The 20,564-nt window shown below is 44.8% G+C and overlaps 1 protein-coding gene across 1 annotated transcript in view; it reads right to left on the bottom strand.

Moving 5' to 3' along the window:
- The window catches only part of sorcs3a (sortilin related VPS10 domain containing receptor 3a), a 277,073-nt gene that overhangs the window by 127,326 nt on the left and 129,183 nt on the right, over window positions 1–20,564 (bottom strand). Inside the window, exon 3 of the mRNA XM_084004962.1 lies at window positions 1,011–1,110. Within this exon, the coding sequence (XP_083861088.1) occupies window positions 1,011–1,110 (100 nt within the window). The remainder of the gene's footprint in view (window positions 1–1,010; window positions 1,111–20,564) is intronic.

Here is a 20,564-nt window from a genome sequence, read left to right as displayed (position 1 = left end):
CTGAATCAGTCCAAACGCAGTCATTTAGATGTTTGTCAGACGATTTGATTACATTAAGTTCAACGACATCAACATGTATACATCAAATCGTTTACGACACAACACCCAGAGTTATTCATTTTGAAGCCTGTCTCCTACAAAAGTCTGTGCCGTTACAACTAAACAGTTACGTTACAGATGCAGTTTGAAACATGTGTTGAACATTTGATATGAAACTAAACAAAAATGCAACAAAATGGCTTCTTGGTTAGCATTAGTAAAAACATCATGGTTTGGCTTAAGTATGTTTTCCATATTTAATACATGCATTGACTTGGTTTGACAGTGGACATGAACAGCTGTCTCCTGGGTGAAAGTCATGTGTTTGTTTGATTCCTCCTCTTTACAGAGACTATGATTTGAACGTATTTGTGCATTTGTGAACGGGAACGTTGTTTAGGAGACCAGGCTGCAGCTCCATATCAAACTGGTGTGATCACAAGCTTAACTCCCTGAATGAAAGATCATCTTGGTATAATAATGTAGCTACAATAATGTTAAAAATGTCATAAATGTACTTCGAAATCCTCTTTTCCGCGCATCTGTTTTCTTGCCATCACCTTTTCCCTTTTCAGATAATCAGTGACAGAAACAAAACACGACTGTTATGCTGAAATGGACTCCAGGTACACAAGTACAACACCACCAACAACAAATGGATACAGATGAGGCTTCTTACTAAATATGATCAACAGTGTGTAAATAAAGGAGGTCTGTCCCTTTCATCAGCCGTTTTTCTCTGGCCCTGGTTCTCTCTGCACACTAACAAACAAAATCTAACCTTTTGATGTGAATGGATTTTGGAATTGTACATTATAGGCTTATTAGAAGTGTTAAAAATGTCCGTATTCTTCATGGCAAGGGACATGATCTGTTTTTCTCCTTGACTATTTGAACATTTACAGTATGTGACAGCTTGTATGAATCATTTGGAGAATCATCCCAAACCGTGAAAATCAATGACTTCTCACCTTCCTCTTGTTGGTTGGGCAGACGTACAGGTAACTAAGGACGGTCTTGGACCCGACTTTGTCGTTCATCCTCTCATACGTGGAGCCGTAGTCAGTCGACCTGCAGGGAGGAAATAAAGGCAAATGCTGGAGATAAAACTGCACGCTGAAGGTTTGCTGGCTGCCTTATGGGTAAACAAACAGACTAAACATCACTGGGACATTGCACCATTCACGCCAAATCGATTTTGCAGTGATGAAAAAGAATGCAACATCACTCCCTTGGGTGGAACAACAAGCAGATGCAGGGTGGTATGGTGCTATACAGTTACTCTGTGCAGGTGTGAAACCTCTGGCAATAGAACAAGAGAAGGTTAACCAATCATCTGGAGCTGCCAACGAAAACGAACCATTCCCAAAGTGTCTGGGGACCAGCATCTTAAATAATTAATTCTCACCCGGTGACTACTATGAAATAAAATATGACGAGCGCAGAAACATGTGGATGTTCCTGAACCCATGGGCTTTAATAATTTAACAGTGGGAATGAGCCTGTTAGGCAGCCTAGTCCCTAGAAACTCCAGATGAATCCATCATCACCAGTAACTACCAATTCTGTCTTCAAGTAGAATATTACAGCGTTTACAGGGCTGTTCACTTTCCCCCTTGTTTTTTCCTGTGAAAGCTGCGTTCATGTGCCCAGGATTTTCAAATGTTTCTCTCTGTGGGGACGGAAGCACCCACGTACAACTGTGGCATAACTCCCATCTGGATATGCAGTCTACTTCACAGTATTATGAGGAAAAGTGAAGATGATACCTATTTTTGTTCCCCCCTTTTTTTCCCGTCAGAGCCGGCTGCTCGCGCTCCTTCAGCACGAAACTGCAGAGATTTCTCTCATTTAAATTCATCCCAGAATGCCTCAGAGAGACAATAGTTGCTATGATTACAAGGCACAGTAATGAGTCAGACAGACGCCGTCGTTTCCGTAGCATATTAAGGTGAAGCTAAACCATTGGCCTGCGTCAAACACTGTGGGAGCCTCCTGAGAGGAGACTTCGTAACACGGAGACATTTGTTGTATTTGGCATGACATGGGGAGCACACGTGAGCCTCCACATCTAGTCACCTTAATGCATGCGGTTGGATTTCTGCGGCTTGGATAGCAGCAGGGTGTCGGCTCTCGGACATGGAGAGAGATTAACTGTGACCCTCTAACACTCATATCCTGCACAAGAGAGCTCATACATATGAAAAAGGAAAATTAGATATTATTAGAGGATATGGCAACATGACTACAGGAAGGTATGATGTGTTTGTTATAAAATCAGGAAATGACCAGGGTGCCCAGTATCGAGGAGATAGTTTGATAACGAACACAGTTCTGTCGTCAGCAAACCACTCGACTTTCTGCTCAGTGTTTCACCAGAAGCAGACTATTTTGGCCAAAAGGTGAGCTGCTAATTCCATGAACGTACTAAAATTATTATTATTATTTTCATCAAGGATTCCTTACTTCCACAGTTAGAATGTTATTGTACGTTTCTGCACCAAGCAGATAATAAAAACATTTTTAAGGAAACGTATTTTTGCTTCACAAAAGTCATCTGGATGATGACTTTTGTGAATGGATGCGTGTCCCACGGTTTCCGGGAATGTCCAATGCCAACATATTTTGGTGAGTTAATTAACTATCCTCAAAACAAAGAACAACCAAACAGACAAAATGTCCTTGTGGGCCAAATTAAGCCCCATTTTTAACCTAGACACACAGTCAGCATGTGTCCTACAAATCCCCAAATCAGTGCTTATTGAGGAGGTTTACGTTTAGCTGAATTGCATTTGTTGTAGTAGGAGGAAATCAGAGCAGGTGGTGAAAACCCACAGTAACATCAAAGGGACTGTACACAGCATTTAACCATGGTATAAATGCTCAGCTAGCTATTTGCTGGGGAAATGAAGGTTAATAGGAAGAGTCTCTGCACACCCAAATCTGGTCTCTAATACTCATTAAACTCTCTATTCAGAGAGCAGTCTGGTGGACCTGTGTCTGGACCAGAACTGGCTCTGTCATCACCCAAAAGTGTGTCCGTGAAGCAAATGACTGCAACAACTGAGAAAATCGCAGTGGAAAATGCCTGAGACGCATTCAGGCGTCTCCTCTGACCCCTTGAGCGCTGCACAGAACGCCTCGGTTCACCGGCGCTGTGAATGTTTTTCAGTCAGCGAGCGTTCGCAGTCTTCAGGCTGGAATTTTTTTGCCACAGGCTTCTCCCTTTAAGACGCCTTGCTCTCCACGTCTGTCGGAGCCTCTCGTGGCTCTGCGTGAGTCTCTTTCAGAGGACAGACAATTGAGTTGTTGCCGCTCCGGACAACAACCTGATGACGCTTTCATCTTCGGGGCCCTTGATGAATATTGATTCGATGCTTTCTGTTCTCTCCCTGCCGGTCCGTGTGAGCCAGCTTTACAAATAGTTTTTTGTTCAGCAGCGAGCCGAAGTCAGGTTAACAGCGAGAAGATTCAGATCAGTAACCTTTTAGTTTTCCTTGTCACAACATTGAAGCTGAATTCATTCCTCTAGAAGAATGCGCTTTGGTTGAGCTGGAGAAACTAAAATGATTTAGCTGCAATTTCCATCCTTCAGTCTTTGAAGTACGCGGCTTGTTTTCCCCTCTCTGTCTCCCCTGAGCATGGTCAACGCTGAATTGTTCTGCTTTACTGGCAGACATCTGGCAAAACCTCACAAACATTCCCTAATGTAATTTCTGTCTGCCAGCCCCAACCCCCCCCCCCCCCCCCCCCCTGTTCACACACACTGCACTATCTCTCTCTGTCTCCCAGAAGAAAATACAAATAAAATGGAGGAGTTCTCCAAAAACAAAGGGAAACCTTCATTTCTGAGTTTTTACAGACGCAGCACAAATATAACAAAATGTTAATTTTCTAAACTACGTCACAACTCGAGACAGATGTATACAAATACCGCCAGCATTCTAGCACCCTCTGCTGGAGCCGTCTCTCGTCGCTCTGCGTCTGCATCTCCTGTGTTCACGAGCACGTCGCTAATTCATTTATTTGATAAACTTACTAGAAACGGTTTGAAATAAACAAAATAGAGAAGGATTGGCAACAGTTTCAACCTCCTGTTGCCAATTTACACTGTTAATATATTTTTTGTTGTTGGCATTGATTTATTTATCGCTGCTGCTCCCGTGCGTATACATCCTCCTCTATATCTGCATTAGAGAGTTCGGGCTGTTTCCAAAATCACTCAATCCTCACAAGGGAGTTCTCCTTGTTGTACTAATGTCTGAATGTCCATCCATCCATCCATTTCTACCGCTTATCCTGTATTCAGGGTCGCGGGGGGGCTGGAGCCGATCCCAGCTGTCATTGGGCGAAGGCAGGGTACACCCTGGACAGGACACCAGTCTATCACAGGGAGACATGTAGAGACAACCATTCACACTCACATTCACACCTACGGGCAATTTAGAGTCACCAATTAATCATCCTGCAAGTCTTTGGACTGTGGGAGGAAGCCGGAGAACCCGGAGAGAACCCACGCTTACACGGGGAGAACATGCAAACTCCACACAGAAGGAACCCGGGCCGACCCGGGAATCGAACCCAGGACCCTCTTGCTGTGAGGGGACAGTGCTACCCACTACATCACCGTGCAGCCCATGTCTGAATGTATAGTAAGAATTATTAAACCCTATATAGTGGATTCAAAGAATCCCACAATTCATCTTGAAAAGTAGTGTACAACTGATGGCCACTAACCGAGCATTATATTCCATCTTGCTTTGCTCTGAAGGAAAAAAATGACGGATGAACGAGAGTAGAGAGAGCAGAGTTATTGAGACAAATCCAAGAATATAATAGATTCAATGTATGTAGAGCATCATAACACAGACTTTCACAAAGGACTGTGAATTCATGTATTTATTTTAGGGTAAATAATTTCCAATCTCCTTTCACAATAAAAGCTGTAGACATACGCATCATCACTGCTTACCAGGGCAACTTAGATTACAACAATTTATCTTACAATATGTATTCATTACAAAAAAGGTTATTTATAATGGATGGTCCACCAACCAGGTTTTAGCAGCAGTGATGTAATTAATGGTGCAGAGAAAATAATTTTGCAGGTGAGCTCACTATCTAGTCCTGTGTAAAGTCCTCTCTATAACTCCCTGAGTTATGTAGGGAGTAATGATTGAGTCATTTCAGACACAACATCAATCCTTGGCCCAGAAGCTCACCATTCGGGCTCCGGTGCGACCGTATTCCCTTCAGAAACTTTGTAATCCAGCCTTCAACTGTCTTCTCCATCACAATGAATCCATCACTGAGTGTCTTCTGTGATTATTTATCAATGACTCCATGTTGAATGCAGTTATTGTTGTCATTAGCGCTCGAGTGATCCCCATGATGTTTTGATCTGTCGACCAATCAGAGCCTGTGTTTCTGTATTTCATCCTCTAATTATTACATTGTTAGGGAAGCACCTAAAATAAGGAGTAGAATAGGGAGTGTAATACATTATGTGTAGGTTCTCCTTTGCACATTTGGATAGTACAGGTATGAATGCAAAAAAAAAAGGTGTGTTCTTTTTAAACACCTTTTAGGCTTCAGACAACATCAAAAAGACACATTTACAAAAGGCATGAATGGCTTTTAGTTTTTATTTAAAGCTACTACTAGGAACTTTTTCCCTATGAGCAGAAACGGTCGTGTTTCCAAGCACCAGTAGAAGTAGATTCCAACAGTCTGCCCCATCCAGTCCTGGTTCTGGTTCTCCCATGCGTCCCTTCACTCCAGTGGGCCCAGCAATACGGCCTGGTGGCACCGATGACAAGCATTCAGAATAACTATATAGAAATAGCCAAAGTTCTCTCTGATGGTCTCGTTGACTTATAGGTCACATCGAGTTATCAGTCCGCAACTTCCTCTTAGAAACTAAACAGAGTTTCTGCAACGCTCTGTCAGACCATCTTGGTCGTTCTACTGTTTAAAGCTAAAAAGGGGTGAACGAGATATTCATTGCATGTTCACCAGTTTTGCTCTCTAAATACCAAACTTCCAAAGGCATCTTATTACCAGTGTGATAACAGGGTCTGTTTTACGCTCGCAGACTTACTGAGAAAAACTCCAGTCTGATGTAACACCCTGATCCAGATCTGCCTTCGTTTTAGTGACTATCAGTAACAGAGATTATTTCCAGCTGCTATCTTTCACCACAAGCCTGAAACGGCCATTGATTTCACAGAAAGGTTCACAAACTGCTTGTCTAAACAGAAATGAAAACAGGTTGCTTTTGGCAAAGAGCATACCATTGTGATCCTTCAGATTGAAAATATGTAGATTACTCCTGGCAGTGACAGTACTTTTATTCTGTCTGTGCAACTTTGCCTTTACACACAGTGACCAGACAGAACAAGAGGTAAACAAGTGTCTCAGTGGACGCAGCCAAGAGGGATGATGTGACTGAACTGAGACGCTGGGATAAATGTAATCATGGTAGGTCGTTAAGAAGAGGTTTGTTTCTATTTAGACGGTTGACGATTACTTGGTTGACAGGAACTTGTAAACCGCAAAGACATGCAGGTTAACGAATGACTCTGAATTGCCTGTAGGTGTGTCTGTCTCTATGTGTCATGTGATACACTGGCCTCCCTCTATTGGCCCTTTTCCACCGAGGCATTTTGAGGGCCGGTTCGGAGCCGGTGCCCAATCGCGAACCAGTTCTTCCTGTTTCCACAGACAAAGAGCCGGCTCTTGGCCAGGAAAACTGGTTCCCGAGTGGCCCCAACTCCTTGCTGGGCTGGAACCGGCCCCGGAAGAAGGTCTTGCTTACGTTAGGGGCTGGGGGCGGGGTTAACGCTTTAGGCGCTGCTGCGGAGTTTTACTAACATTACTGTTCCCGGTAAGTTTCACTTTTAAAATGTTTCACCTCGTTGCAAACTAACGACACATTTCTGTTTAGTTTACCATGCTAGTGATTACGTTCGTAACAGCAGCAACTAGTGGCTTTGCTTCCTCGGGTAATGTAAGCTGAACGGCTAGCTAGCCAGCTAGCGTGATATTGCTAACAACAACGTTAGCATGCCACTTTCTGACTGCCGTTGGCTCACTAAACGTTACCAACTACCAAAGTGACTTAACATCTGTGTTCACAGCGTCGTGGACACGTTTGTGATTAAACCGCTGTTCTCTGGTTTGTGTTTGTAGAGCTGTCGGACATCGGCGATATTGAACGGAGGTCCAACCTGCAGATGATTAAACATCAAACACTCCGATCTATTGATCACACACTGTTCTACACTTTAAAAAATGTTGTGATTTGAGTATTTTATCATTGTATTATTTGCCAAAATAAACACTTTTTCTGAAGAGACATGTCTGCTCTGCTTGAAATGGCGTAATGTCGTGGCTCTCTGGGCTCTCTAGCCGGTGGAAACGCAAACAGGTTCATAGAAGGTTCGCAAGTTGAACCACCTACGAACTAGCACGGGCACCGGCCCGGTTCTTGAACTAGGTTTGCGTTGGTGGAAAAGGAGTATGAGTCAGCTGGGATCAGCACCCCGCAACCTTGGCTAGCACTTACAGTTAATGGCTGATAGATGGATGGATGGTTGGTTGGCTGGATGCCTGGATGGATGGATGGATGGTTGGTTGGATGCATGGATGGATGGATGGATGGATGGTTGGATGGATGGATGGATGGATGGATGGATGGTTGGTTGGATGGATGGTTGGATGGATGGTTGGATGGATGGATGGATGGATGGATGGATGGTTGGTTGGATGGATGGTTGGATGGTTGGTTGGATGGATGGTTGGATGGATGGATGGTTGGATGAATGGATGGATGCATGGTTGGATGGATGGATGGTTAGATGGATGGATGGATGGATGGTTGGTTGGATGGATGGATGGTTGGTTGGATGGATGGATGGATGGATGGTTGGTTGATGGCTTTGTAGGGCAGTATTCTCATAGGTTTACATCTAGTCAAGTGACTCATAAAAAGAAGGGATTGCGGCAATAGAAAAAGTTCTCAACAGCATTTCAGTCCACTCACCTCACTGCAACAAGCCTTAACACTACACCTGCAGATATTCTCGATTCTATTCGACACATAATGTTTCTATTCATATTCACCACATATTTAAACGTGTGACCGTTTCAAAGTTTTGCAGTTAGACAACATTCAAAACAGGTGGGGAGTCAAGCCCATGAAGTGGATGCTGTGCTGTGACATAATGGCAGGTGTCACGTTGTATTCATGCCAGGCCTGCATCTGTTTTATCAAAGAGAACAGAGGCAGAAAGGCCTCCATCCGGTCTGACTGGTCAGTGGACAGGATACCAGCCAGAACAATCGCTGCATCCATTCTATTCTTGTTGCCATGCAGGAGGTAGCTGGTAACCACGCCAACACAACGCCGGTGTCAGCGTGCTGAATTTACAGACACCAACACACATGCACTACTGAAGTAAAATACTGCTGTGCCTGATCTGAGTGGAAAACAAACATTTTTACAAAGAAATATCTTAATTTCCCTCCCATGTGAGGGCTCCTTCCTGGCTACCTCCAGCGACTGGTGACCTGTCCAGGGTGTTACCCTGCCATTTTGGTCTCTCCCTCATGAAGAGGAAAGTGATCAGCCTCCCTGTGAGAGGCAAATGCAAATTAATGGATGGATGAGTTGCCCTGGGCAATTAGTCTGTTACTTGCAGCAGCAGTGTGTGCTGCTTCGTTCAACCAATGGATTATTAAGTGCTTTAATCCAAAACACTAAGCTAGCACTCAAAGACAACATTCAGGCAGGAACACTGTTGTCATAGTTCACTGTTTGGCATAATGGTTCCTCACAAAGCAGCTTCCCATAAAAAAATGATTCCCTGTCCGAGAAATAAACCCACGTTCAGTTTTAATATCTATACATGTATGACAGCAGAGGATGTTTAAATGGAAGTTCAGCTCACAATCATGATGCATTTATCAACTCTGGGGTTGAAGTGTGTTCACACCAAACACGAAAGTGATTTTGTGCGTGACGCACACAGCTTTATCTCCATGTCAACACCAACAAGGTTTCCATCACAGCTGAAATATCCTCTTTTATTGCTGTTGTACATTGTTGAAGTCAGCGGTATGAACATAAAATAACCCAATGAATGGATTAAAAGGGAGCCAAAATAACTGCATATTGATGGTGATTTGTAAACATTCTGAAGCCATGCTTTTTTAGGTCTGTCCATAAGCCAAAAAGCAAACAACTTTTAAAATGATTGAAAGCTTTATCATAGCTTTAGGTTTTCAAAGACATTTGACGAAAAACCTAAAGCAAGTCGAGTCGCCTACGACAAAGCTTTCAAGGATGACCATGACGTGAATGACCAAGAATCTTCACAGAAAACTATTAAAATGCTGGTTTTCTGAATGGAGTCTGGATTGATAGGTACTAGGCTATGCTGCTACATTGTAGCTGCTCCATCAACACTCCAAATAAGGTCATCTAGACATAAATACGGCAGAAAGCTTGTTGTTTGGACCACAGACAGTCTTTGGTTTCTCCACATAGTCTGGTCTGGTCTCTGGCATAATGTGAGTTACTATCGTAGACCTCTTTTTGGGGGGTTATTTGCCTCTTTGCAGTGACTTTGCATGTTGCCTCTTTGCATGTTCCATGTGAAAATTATTGAAAAAAGTGACTTCATATCATATCAGCATTACAACATTATATTTCTATTTATTTACTACATATTTACTATAAATATAAATGAATACAAGCCATTTACAACATTAACATCAACCTGTTTTCATGCTTCATTTCTTCAATCTCATGACGGTTTCTGTCCTGCAGGCTGTTGGATGTGTCCACTGGGCCTGGCAGCTGTCAATCATGTCTGGAAAATAAATAAAAAATGCATTAACATGAAGATAATTGAAAGAAAGTGCTCACTGTCTTCCTCCTTTCTCCCTTTGTACAATGAGCAAACCTTCACTAATCTAGCTAAACAGCATTCATGAGTTGATACACAAAGTTAATACAGAATCCGGTGAAAGCTTTTTGTAAAAATAAAAAACACACACTTACCCATCCTCAAATGCATCCAGATTATTTTAATTTCCCTTTTTGTCTGTAGAATCATATACCTTCAGGTTCCAGATCTTCTTCTTCTTTATGGCTGCTTTGCAAAACAGCTGCAAGTGTCTCAACGAAATGTATCTCTCGGCTGTCAATCACTCATTGGGAGTCTGACTCAGACTATCCAATCAAATGAATTGTTTGGGTGAATGTGAGTGGGTCCTTTTCCTGAGTGTCCATTTACATTTACATTACATTTAGGTCATTTAGCAGACGCTTTTGTCCAAAGCGACTTACAATAAGTACATTTGTCAAAAGAAGGAAACAAAGAAACCACAATGTATCATTGCTGATAAAGTACGAGCTAAAAATAGAACAAGTGTTAGGTCCTCATCTGAGTAAACCAGTGCTTCAAGAGCAACAGTGCTACGATCAAAGTGCTATAAGTTTTTTTTATTTATTTTTTTGGGGGGGGGGGGGGGGGGGGGTGTTGGTGGGTCATGCTATGTAGAGTCGAGGTGAAGTCTGAACAGGTGAGTCTTGAGCCTTTTTCGGAAAAAGGCAAATGACTCTGCTGTCCTGACATTGGTCGGGAGTTCGTTCCACCACTGAGGCGCCAGAACAGAGAAGAGTCTGGACTTTGCTGAGTGACATTTGTTTGATTTCAGCGATGGTGGTACCAGCCGGCCAGCTGAAGTAGAGGAGCGAAGTGCTCGCTTCGGGACATGAGGTTTGACCAGTGTTTGAAGGTAGATGGGTGCTGTTCCATTGATGGCCCTGAAGGCCAGTGCCATCGTCTTGAATTGGATGCGTGCTGCAACAGGGAGCCAGTGGAGGTCATGGAGGAGGGGGGTCACATGGGAGAATTTGGGTAGATTGAAGATAAGGCGTGCTGCAGCGTTCTGGATACGCTGCAATGGTTTAATCGCAGAGGCCGGGAGTCCGGCCAGGAGAGAGTTGCAGTAGTCAAGGTGGGAGATGACCAGTGCTTGGACCTGTTGTGATAGACTATTCACACTGTTAATAATCTATCCTGTACGACAAACCGGATACCAGCACCGTAACTTTGTAGCTGTCTGTAGCTCCGCTACTCTTTATTTTCCCCGTCTCTCTGGCAACCGTAACCATGGACATACATTTGTAACATTCTACTACGTACTGGAGTTTCAGAATAAAAGCATAGCATGGAATATTACATCTCCCTTCAACAGAAAAAATAAGCTGTGCTTATGCAAGTCACAAATAACAATATAATAAATAATTTGACTACATCAAGTAACACAGTAGCCTATGCTGCTATCTCAAGTGTTCCATAGTGCAAACATTTATTTTTTTTTTTCAAATAAGTTAAGTTTAAAATGATTACAACTCTCCTGTTGATTTAGTACGATATGTAAACATTTCTAAACATGGCATAGAACATTTGTAAATAAATGTGTCTTATTCTTTCAAGGATTTTTTTTTTCTTCAAAACACAAGTTAAAAATTCATTCATTTTCATTTAAATGCAATATTCAATTTTCACAGCAACATGACATACGTTTTTTTTTTCATATGAAAGTTTATAAGTCAAAGGCTTTTGAGGTGACATGCTGGAATCCCCATGAGTCTGCAAACTGTTTAAACTCATGTGAGCGGTAGCATGGCCCGTTGTCACTAATCACTTTTTTTGGGATGCCATGCCTTGCAAATACTGCTTTCATTCTGTGAATGACAGCATTGGTGGTGATGTGTGTTAGGCGTTCCACCTCAAAGTACCTGCTGAGGTAGTCACAGATCACAATATAGTTCTCTGAGTTCCATGAGAATAGGTCTGTTCCTACAGTCTCCCACGGGTTCTCCGGGATCTCATGTGAGAGCATGGGCTCCTTTGTGTTGGCGCTGCGGTGTGTTTGGCAGATGTCACATTGTTTAACCATTTCTTCTATCTGCTGACTCATGCCTGGCCAAAACATAACGTCCCGTGCTCTGTGCTTGCTTTTCTCCACTCCAAAGTGTCCAGTGTGTATGCAGCGTAACATGTGAGGTCTGAGGCTGTGTGGAATGATGATCTTCTCACCTTTTAGAAGGATGCCCTCAGCCTCAGTGATTTCATCACGGTGGTTCCAATACTCACTGACCTGTGGGTGGCACTTTTTTCTTGTCTCCGGCCAGCCTGACCAGATGACCTGCTTGAGAGTGGACAGTTGCTCGTCTTGAGCAGTTGCTGTTCTGATGTCGTTCATCCTGTCTGCGCTTACAGGTGCTGCACTGATGACTCTGTGTATCTGAGTCTCCATAGCTTCAGATAGTGAGCTGTCCTCATCATCCATGGACTTCCTGGACAATGTGTCGGCCACCGGGATTTCCTTGCCCGGCTTGTGGATGAGAGTGATGCTGTATTTCTGCAGTGCCAGCATCATGCGCTGTAAACGTGGTGGTGCAAGGGCTAGTGGTTTTCGGAGTATGGACTCCAGTGGTTTGTGGTCTGACTCCACAGTTACATTTCGCCCATAGAGGTACTCGTGAAACCTCCTACACCCAAATAAAACTGCATACAGTTCCTTCTCTATTTGGGCGTAATTCTGCTCTGTCTTATTAAGCAGCTTTGATGCATATGTAACTGGCCTGCCTTCCTGCATGATGGTTGCACCCAGGCCATTTTTTGATGCATCTACTTGCAGTGTCACTTCTTTTTCAGGATCGAAGTAGGCCAACACCGGCCCTGGCTCCGCTGTGATGATCTCCTTCATCCGCTGGAATGCACTCTTGTGTGTATTGTTCCACTTGAACTCTGTGTCCTTCTTCAGTAGCTGTCTTAGTGGTGCTGTTACCTCAGATAGATTGGGAGCGAACCTAGCTAGGTAAGTCACCATACCAAGAACAGTGTCCAACTCTGCCTCACTTTTGGGCGGTGACATCTCTCTGATTGCTTTCACCTTAAGTGGGTCTGGTCTTTGGCCGTCTGCTGTCAGCCTATGTCCAAAGTAGCTCACTTCAGGAACGCAGATGCGACACTTCTCAGGATTCAGCCTCATCCCTCGCTCTCTGGTCCTGCTGAGCATTGCTCTGAGGTTGCGGTCGTGCTCCTCCTTTGTTTTTCCAAAAACAACGATGTCATCAACTATCCCAGCCACGCCCCTACGGGCCTTCATATGTCTCATCTACTCGCCTCTGAAACTCATCTTGGGCTGATACAATGCCAAAGGGTAGCCTGAGAAAGCGATATCTACCACATGTAGTGTTAAATGTGGTGAGTAGTGATGACTCCTCGCTTAACTTAATAGCCCAATAGCCTGATCTCGCATCTAAGATGCTGAAAAACTTTGCCCCTGCTAACTTGGATGTTACATCCTCAAGTGTGGGTAGGGGGTAGTGTGGCCTCATTATTGCCTTATTTAAGGGTCTTGGGTCCAGGCATATTCTAAGCTTGCCTGTCTTTGGTTTCTCACACACTACTAAGGCATTAACCCACTGTGTAGGCTCAGTTACTTTACAGATTATGCTTTCTCTCTCCATGTTGTCTAACTCTGTTTTTAGACGATCTTTTAGTGCAAATGGTACTCTGCGTGGTGGACAAACCACTGGTGCTACCTCTTGGTCAATAGTGAAACTGCATTCACCTGGGAATGTGCCGATGCCTTCAAAAACATCTGCATACTCACTTAAGATGTTGTCTGGCTGAGTGGTTATCTCTTTCTCACTGCTCACTGCATATATTACTTTAATTAGCCCTAGAGCTTTACATGCTCTGAAGCCTAGGATAGGGGGCCCATTACAGTTCACTACATAGAACTTCTGGATGGTTGACTTCTCTTTATACCTCCCTTCTATGTTGCAGTAGCCTTTCACTTCAAGTGAGTGTCCCCCATAGCCTGTTAACCTATGATCTGGGGCTTTTAACTGTGTTTTTGGCATGAGTGTGGCAAAGGCAGTGGCTGGGATTATGCTGGCTTGAGCTCCAGTATCCAGCTTGAACTTCAGCTGTCGGTTCTGTGGTCCCAGTCCGATGTCTGCATATGCGCTTTCCTCATCCTCTTCCTCTGCAGTAACAGTGTCCACATACAGCTCAGAATCATAGTCCTCGTCGACCTCTTCAACTGTGTGAACGTTCTTGTATCTTCCTCTATTCTGAGTCTGAGGCTTTGTTTTACACACTCTTGCATAGTGGTTGAACTTCTTGCACTTCATACACTGCTTGCCTTTTGCAGGGCACTCTGCTGTGTAGTTGTGGTTTCCTCCACACATACTACAGGCTCTCTCCTGATTTTTCTGGTAGTCATTTACCTTGTTAACAGCACCTCTCCTGGCGCCTGGCTTTACCATCTTGTGGTGGACTGCATGCACTTGACATTCATTTTCCATAGCCTTTAACTGTGCTTGTGATAATTCATGGGAGCGCGCTATGTCTATTGCTTTCTCCAGCGTCAGCTCCGGTCCGTTGCTAAGCAACTTCTCTCGCACTCTAGGTGAGTTGGTGGCGAACACAATACGGTCCCTGACCATTTCATCACTGTTTGCGTAGCCACAGTCCTTCACAAGCAACTTCAGTTCAGTCACAAAATGTTCAAAAGACTCACTGCTTCCTTGTGTCTTCTCATGAAACTTGTACCTGGCAAAGATGGGGTTTGCTTTAGGGGTGAGGTACTCCGTGAATCTGTCGTAGTACGTCTTTAACGTCTTCGCCTCGTCAGCCGTTAGTGTCCAAGTGTTGCTGATGTCGCATCCTTTATCACCGATCCACAGCAGAAGAAAGCTACATTTCTCCTCTTCTGACTTTGCTTTAAGTGGTCCGGTAAACATGAGCTCGACGTGTTGTCGAAATCTTCGCCATCCATCCGGTAAATTGGTTGAGTCCCAATCCATTTTGGGAGTAGGAACACCGAAGGCTTCCATTTCTTCTTACCGTTGGTTTTTTCTTTTCAGCGACGCACTTTCACCGACACTTTTCACGTCTTCCTTTCTCTTTTTTTTTTTTTTTTTTTTTTTACGCGGCGGGTCCGTAGTCTAGCGACTAATCTCTGACACCATGTTGTGATAGACTACTCACACTGTTAATAATCTATCCTGTACGACAAACCGGATACCAGCACCGTAACTTTGTAGCTGTCTGTAGCTCCGCTACTCTTTATTTTCCCCGTCTCTCTGGCAACCGTAACCATGGACATACATTTGTAACATTCTACTCCGTACTGGAGTTTCAGAATAAAAGCATAGCATGGAATATTACAGACCAAGAGTTGCGTTGCATCCTTTGTGAGGAAGGTCCGAATCCTGCGGATATTGTAGAGGGCAAATCTGCAGGATCGGGCCACAGTAGTGATGTTGGGGGTGCATGATAGTTGGTCATCGAGGATTACACCCAGGTTCCTCGCAGTTGACGACGGCAATACTGTGATGCCCTCGACAGTGACCGACAGGTCCATGCGAGGGCAGTCTTTCCCTGGGATGAAGAGGAGTTCGGTTTTATTCAGGTTAAGCTTGAGGTGATGTGCAGTTGTCCAGACAGAGATGTCAGCCAGACAGTCCGAGATGCGAGTTGTAATGTGAGTGTCAGAGGACGGGGGAAAAGAGAGGAAGAGCTGGGTGTCATCTGCGTAGCAATGGTAGGAGAATCCATGCGATGTGATAACAGAACCTAGTGATCTGGTGTATAGTGAGAACAGAAGCGGTCCTAATACTGAGCCTTGAGGGACACCCGTGTCCAGAGAACAGGGTTTGGACATAGAGCCATTCCATGTGACCTGAAAGGTGCGATTTGTCAGGTATGATGTAAACCAGGTGAGAGCAGAGTCAGTTATGCCAAGTTCAGTCAGAGTGGAGAGGAGGATTTGGTGGTTGACTGTGTCGAATGCAGCAGATAGGTCGAGGAGAATGAGAACGGAGGAGTGGGATGAGGCTCTGGCGTCTCGCAGGGACTCGGTCACTGTGAGGAGGGCCGTCTCAGTGGAGTGAGCAGTCCTGAATCCTGATTGATTAGGGTCTAGGAGGTTGTTCCGCGAGAGATAGGATGACAGTTGGTTGTAGGCGGCACGTTCCAAGGTTTTAGAGAGGAATGAAAGAAGAGATACAGGTCTGTAGCTTTGGATGTCAGTAGCGTCTAGGGTGGGCTTTTTAAGGAGAGGCTTCACGGTAGCTGTCTTAAAATCCGCTGGAATGACACCTGAGGTGAGGGAGGAGTTGATCAGGGTGGTGAGGAATGGCAAGATGTCGGGTGAGATGTCCTGGAGCAGAGAGGAGGGAATCGGGTCGAGGGAGCAGGTGGTGGCACGGTTAGATGTGACAAGTGCGTGAACGTCTTCAGAGGTGAGGGGGGTAAAGCTGGTAAGACCATCCGAGTTGAGAGTTGGGGGAGATGTCTTCTGGGAGGGAATAGGCGTGAATGAGGAGCTGATGTCATTTACTTTCTTGGTAAAGTAAGTTGCAAAGTCATCGGCAGTAAGGGAGGAAGGGTGGGGAGGGGTAGGAGGGGTGAGGAGGGAGGAGAACATGGAGAAGAGTTTCCTGGGGTTGGAGGCAGAAGAGTTGATCTTTGCCAGGTAGAAGGCAGATTTAGCTGCCGAAACAGTTGAGGTGAAGTCAGAGAGGAGGTGGTGGTAGTGAGCAAGGTCCTCGTGCTGGCCCGATTTCTTCCATTTTGTCTCTGACGCTCGCAACAATGATCTGTTGGTTCGCAGAGGTTCAGACAGCCAGGGAGGGGAGGGAGATGATCGCGCAGGTCGTGAGATAGGGGGACAGAGAGTGTCCAAAGAAGAGGAGAGTGAGGACATCAGGATGGAGGAGGCTTCCTCAGTAGGCATTAAGGAGAACTGTTCTGAGGATGGTAGCGAGGAGATAACAGTTGAGAGAGCGGAGGGAGTGAGGGATTTCAGGTTGCGGCGGCTGGTGACCATTCGAGGCGTAGAGGGGAGGGATGTGGTGGGCTTCATGGGGAGGGAGAAAGTCACAAAGTGGTGGTCGGACACGGTGAGCGGGGTAACAGAGAGTGCCGAGATGCCACAGGATCTTGTGAAGACAAGAGAGGACTGGGAGGGCGATAGATCACTATGATGTTGAGTTTGAAAGGAAGGGTGACAGAGACGGCGTGGAATTCAAGTGTAGATCGGGGTAGGTGGTCCAGAGGAAGGACCTGGCAGGACCATTTGGGTGAGATGAGGAGTCCAGTTCCTCCTCCTCGCCCTGTTCGTCTTGGGGAGTGTGAAAACGAGTAGGCAGTTGAAAGGGCAGCTGGAGTGGCAGTGTTTTCTGGGGTGATCCAGGTCTCCGTGAGGGCCAGGAAGTGGAGAGTCTGCAGGGAGGCATAGGCTGAAATGGTGTCTGCCTTCTTGACTGCAGACTGGCAGTTCCACAGCCCCCCTAGTACTTCAAGTTCCTTACCGGTGGAGAATGGTGGGTAGCAGAGATTGGATGGGTTACTGCCTCGAGTGAAGGGTCTTCGGTAAAATCTTCTCCAGTGTGATGTCCTGACTGGGATAAGACACATGGCTGCGAGGGGGGGGGGGGGGGGGGGTGAGATGTTATGCCTACCTCAGTGGACTTCCTCGATGGACTCCCTTGTCTTTGTTCAGCTGTCTTCGTTCTGATGGCCTGACGCTGTAGTCACAGCCTTTTAAGTGCTCAGTTTACCGCAAGTACTGAGTGTGACCCCTCCCTATTGGCTCACAAGCCACACGTCCCACATCTACAGAGGTAAACAAAACAGTAAATACGGACCGACAACATTTTTTATGATTAATTCACAATCAAAAAACATTTTTTCATGAGAAGTGATACTTTGATTCTGCATCTTTCAAAAAGATCTGTGGATGTTTTTTTTAATTATTCGTTTCCATAAAAATGTTATCAATATGACCTTAAGTGGATGCTATATTTAAAATGTTTTCACTGTTTAACCTCACTGTCAGGCAGCACGTTGTGTTGGGGAACTGAAGCAGATATAGGCTCTCTTTAAACCCACCAGATTCCATTCACAAAAACAGTAATTTTACCTCCCAGTGCACAGGAGATGCCGGTGACTGCAGAGGTGTGATCCAGAAGGCAGGTTTTCCTGAAACTCTGAGTTTGTTAAACCTGAGAAGAGGGATACTCTGAGTTTTCTGTTCCAGAAAGAGAGTGAAGTCAACCTTTTCAGTTAGTGTTATTACTGCACACTTCTATAATATTCACATATGACATGCCTAATAGTCATAGCAAATTGCAATAGTACAAGTAGTTTATCCGGATGGTCAATTTTCTCATCTACCGGCCAAAACGTTCACTGTGGACCTGCTGCATACATGGCAGCAATATCTGCACTGTAATTTTGAAAAATGTTTCATTAATAATACAGAAAGTCAGACACAGAGACTCTGAGTCTCCGCAGTCATTCCTGCAAACACACATTACATTTCCATCAGCGAATGGAATCTTTCGGGGTCTGGACTCAGACTTTTAGGACAATGAAAACCCATCCAGAGATTTGCCGCATGCCAAAATGATTGTTGCGCCAGCGGAGGCAGAAAACATGCAGCTTTTTGGGTAATAATCGCCGCTACTATCAACAAAGTGCATCTCAGCAAGGAGAGTCATAATGTATGAGCTGTCGAGGAGTTTATCTGTGGGAAATACACTCAACCTGAGCTGCACTCCGGGAGCACACGGTCCTGCTCAAACACGGCACACAAACTCTCCATGATTTCACCTCAGGCTGCCGCCGCACAATCGCCCCCCCAACGCGAAGACGCCCAGGCTTAATTGAAAACGACTTTGGAGAACTGCCACATTAAGATGGGAAGATACTGTAGTCGCAGGTGTTCCCGAGTCGTCGGCGAAACGTGCGCGAGCAGTGGCGAGCGGCGGCGCGTGAAGAAAATAATGGAACCTCAAAAGACCGAGCTGCTGTCTTTTCTTTCAATAGATTAAGAAATGTGTTGGTGTGCGTACGCGACTGTATGTGTCTGTGTTGGCTCAAGATAGCGAGAGGCAAATTTAAAAAGCAAGCCATGTGTGACACAAACACAGAGAGGAAATGGGCCTGCCGACCGTGCAGGAATCCATGCTGCTGCTAATTCAAACAAAAAGTCAGAGAAGATGCTTTGGTTGTAAAACAAAAGGATTTCACATAACGACCATGTGATGCATGTAAACAACAAGCAAAGCAGAAAGGATGATATATATATATATATATATATAGTCCCCCCAGGGGGAGTGTAAGGCATTAAACCCAGAGGGGAGGGGGGATACAGTGCTGCTTGAAAGTATGTCAACCCCTTGTGCAGTTTAGATGTTTGTTGTTTTACCATGATTTTCTTATTTTATCATCACCAGTTTTTATGTATGAAATGTCAGATATATGTTTTTCAATTGCATGTACTTGTTTAGTGGGACTTGTTTAAAGTAGCCCAAAAAATACATGAAACATGGAATTAGTGTATGTGCAAAAGTAAGTGAACCCCCAGCGGAGGACATGAAGAAGAGGGTAGTGACAGCCCATCAGTCTGGGGAGGGCTATAAGACCATCTCCAAAAGATTCCAGCTCCATCCATCCACTGTAAGACAAATAATTTACAAATGGAGGGCCTTCAACATGACAGCAACTCTGCCTAGAAGTGGACGCCCATCAAAACTATCACCCAGAAGCACCAGAAAAATAATAAATCAGGTAAAGGTCAACCCACACATCACCTCTAGAGAGTTGCAGACCTCTCTAGCAGCTCTAGGGACAAATGTGCATGCGTCTACAATCAGACGAAAATTGAACAGCCATGGCATTCATGGGAGGGTTGCTAGAAGGAAGCCTCTACTCTCAAAAAAGAACAAAGCTGCCCGTTTCAACTTTGCCAGAGAGCACTTGGACAAACCAGAGGCCTTCTGGAAGTCCATTCTCTTGACAGATGAGTCCAAAATCGAATTATTTGGTCACAATCAAAACCACCATGTTTGGAGAAAAGTCAACACTGCATATGAAGAAAAGAACCTCCTCCCAACAGTGAAGCATGGTGGTGGAAATGTGAAGGTCTGGGGCTGCTTTTCTGCTTCTGGACCTGGACAACTCCATATTATCCAATGAACCATGAATTCTCTGGCATATCAACACATTCTTGACCAGAATCTCCTGCCATCAGTCAGGGAGTTGAAGCTGGGACGAAAATGGATCATGCAACAAGACAATGACCCAAAGCATTCCAGCAAAACTACAAAGGAATGGCTTCAGAGAACGAGGATTCGTACTCTGGATTGGCCCAGTCAAAGTCCGGACCTTAATCCACTAGAAATGTTGTGGCGAGACCTGAAGAAGTTGGTACATGCCAGATGTCCCTCCAACCTCTCTCAGCTGGCTGAGTTCTGCAAGGAGGAGTGGGCAAAAATCCCCATAAGCAGATGCGAGAGACTGGTTAGTGGTTACGGAAGACTTTTGGTTGAAGTAATGGCTGCAAAAGGAGGAGCAACAAGCTACTAATCCAAGGGTTCACATACTTTTGCACATGTTAAATTTTTTCAGTTTTTTGTG

The sequence above is a fragment of the Eutrigla gurnardus genome (genome assembly GCF_963514095.1).
Source record: "Eutrigla gurnardus genome assembly, chromosome: 3".
NCBI lineage: Eukaryota > Metazoa > Chordata > Actinopteri > Perciformes > Triglidae > Eutrigla > Eutrigla gurnardus.
This window is presented reverse-complemented; position numbering and strand designations above follow the sequence as displayed.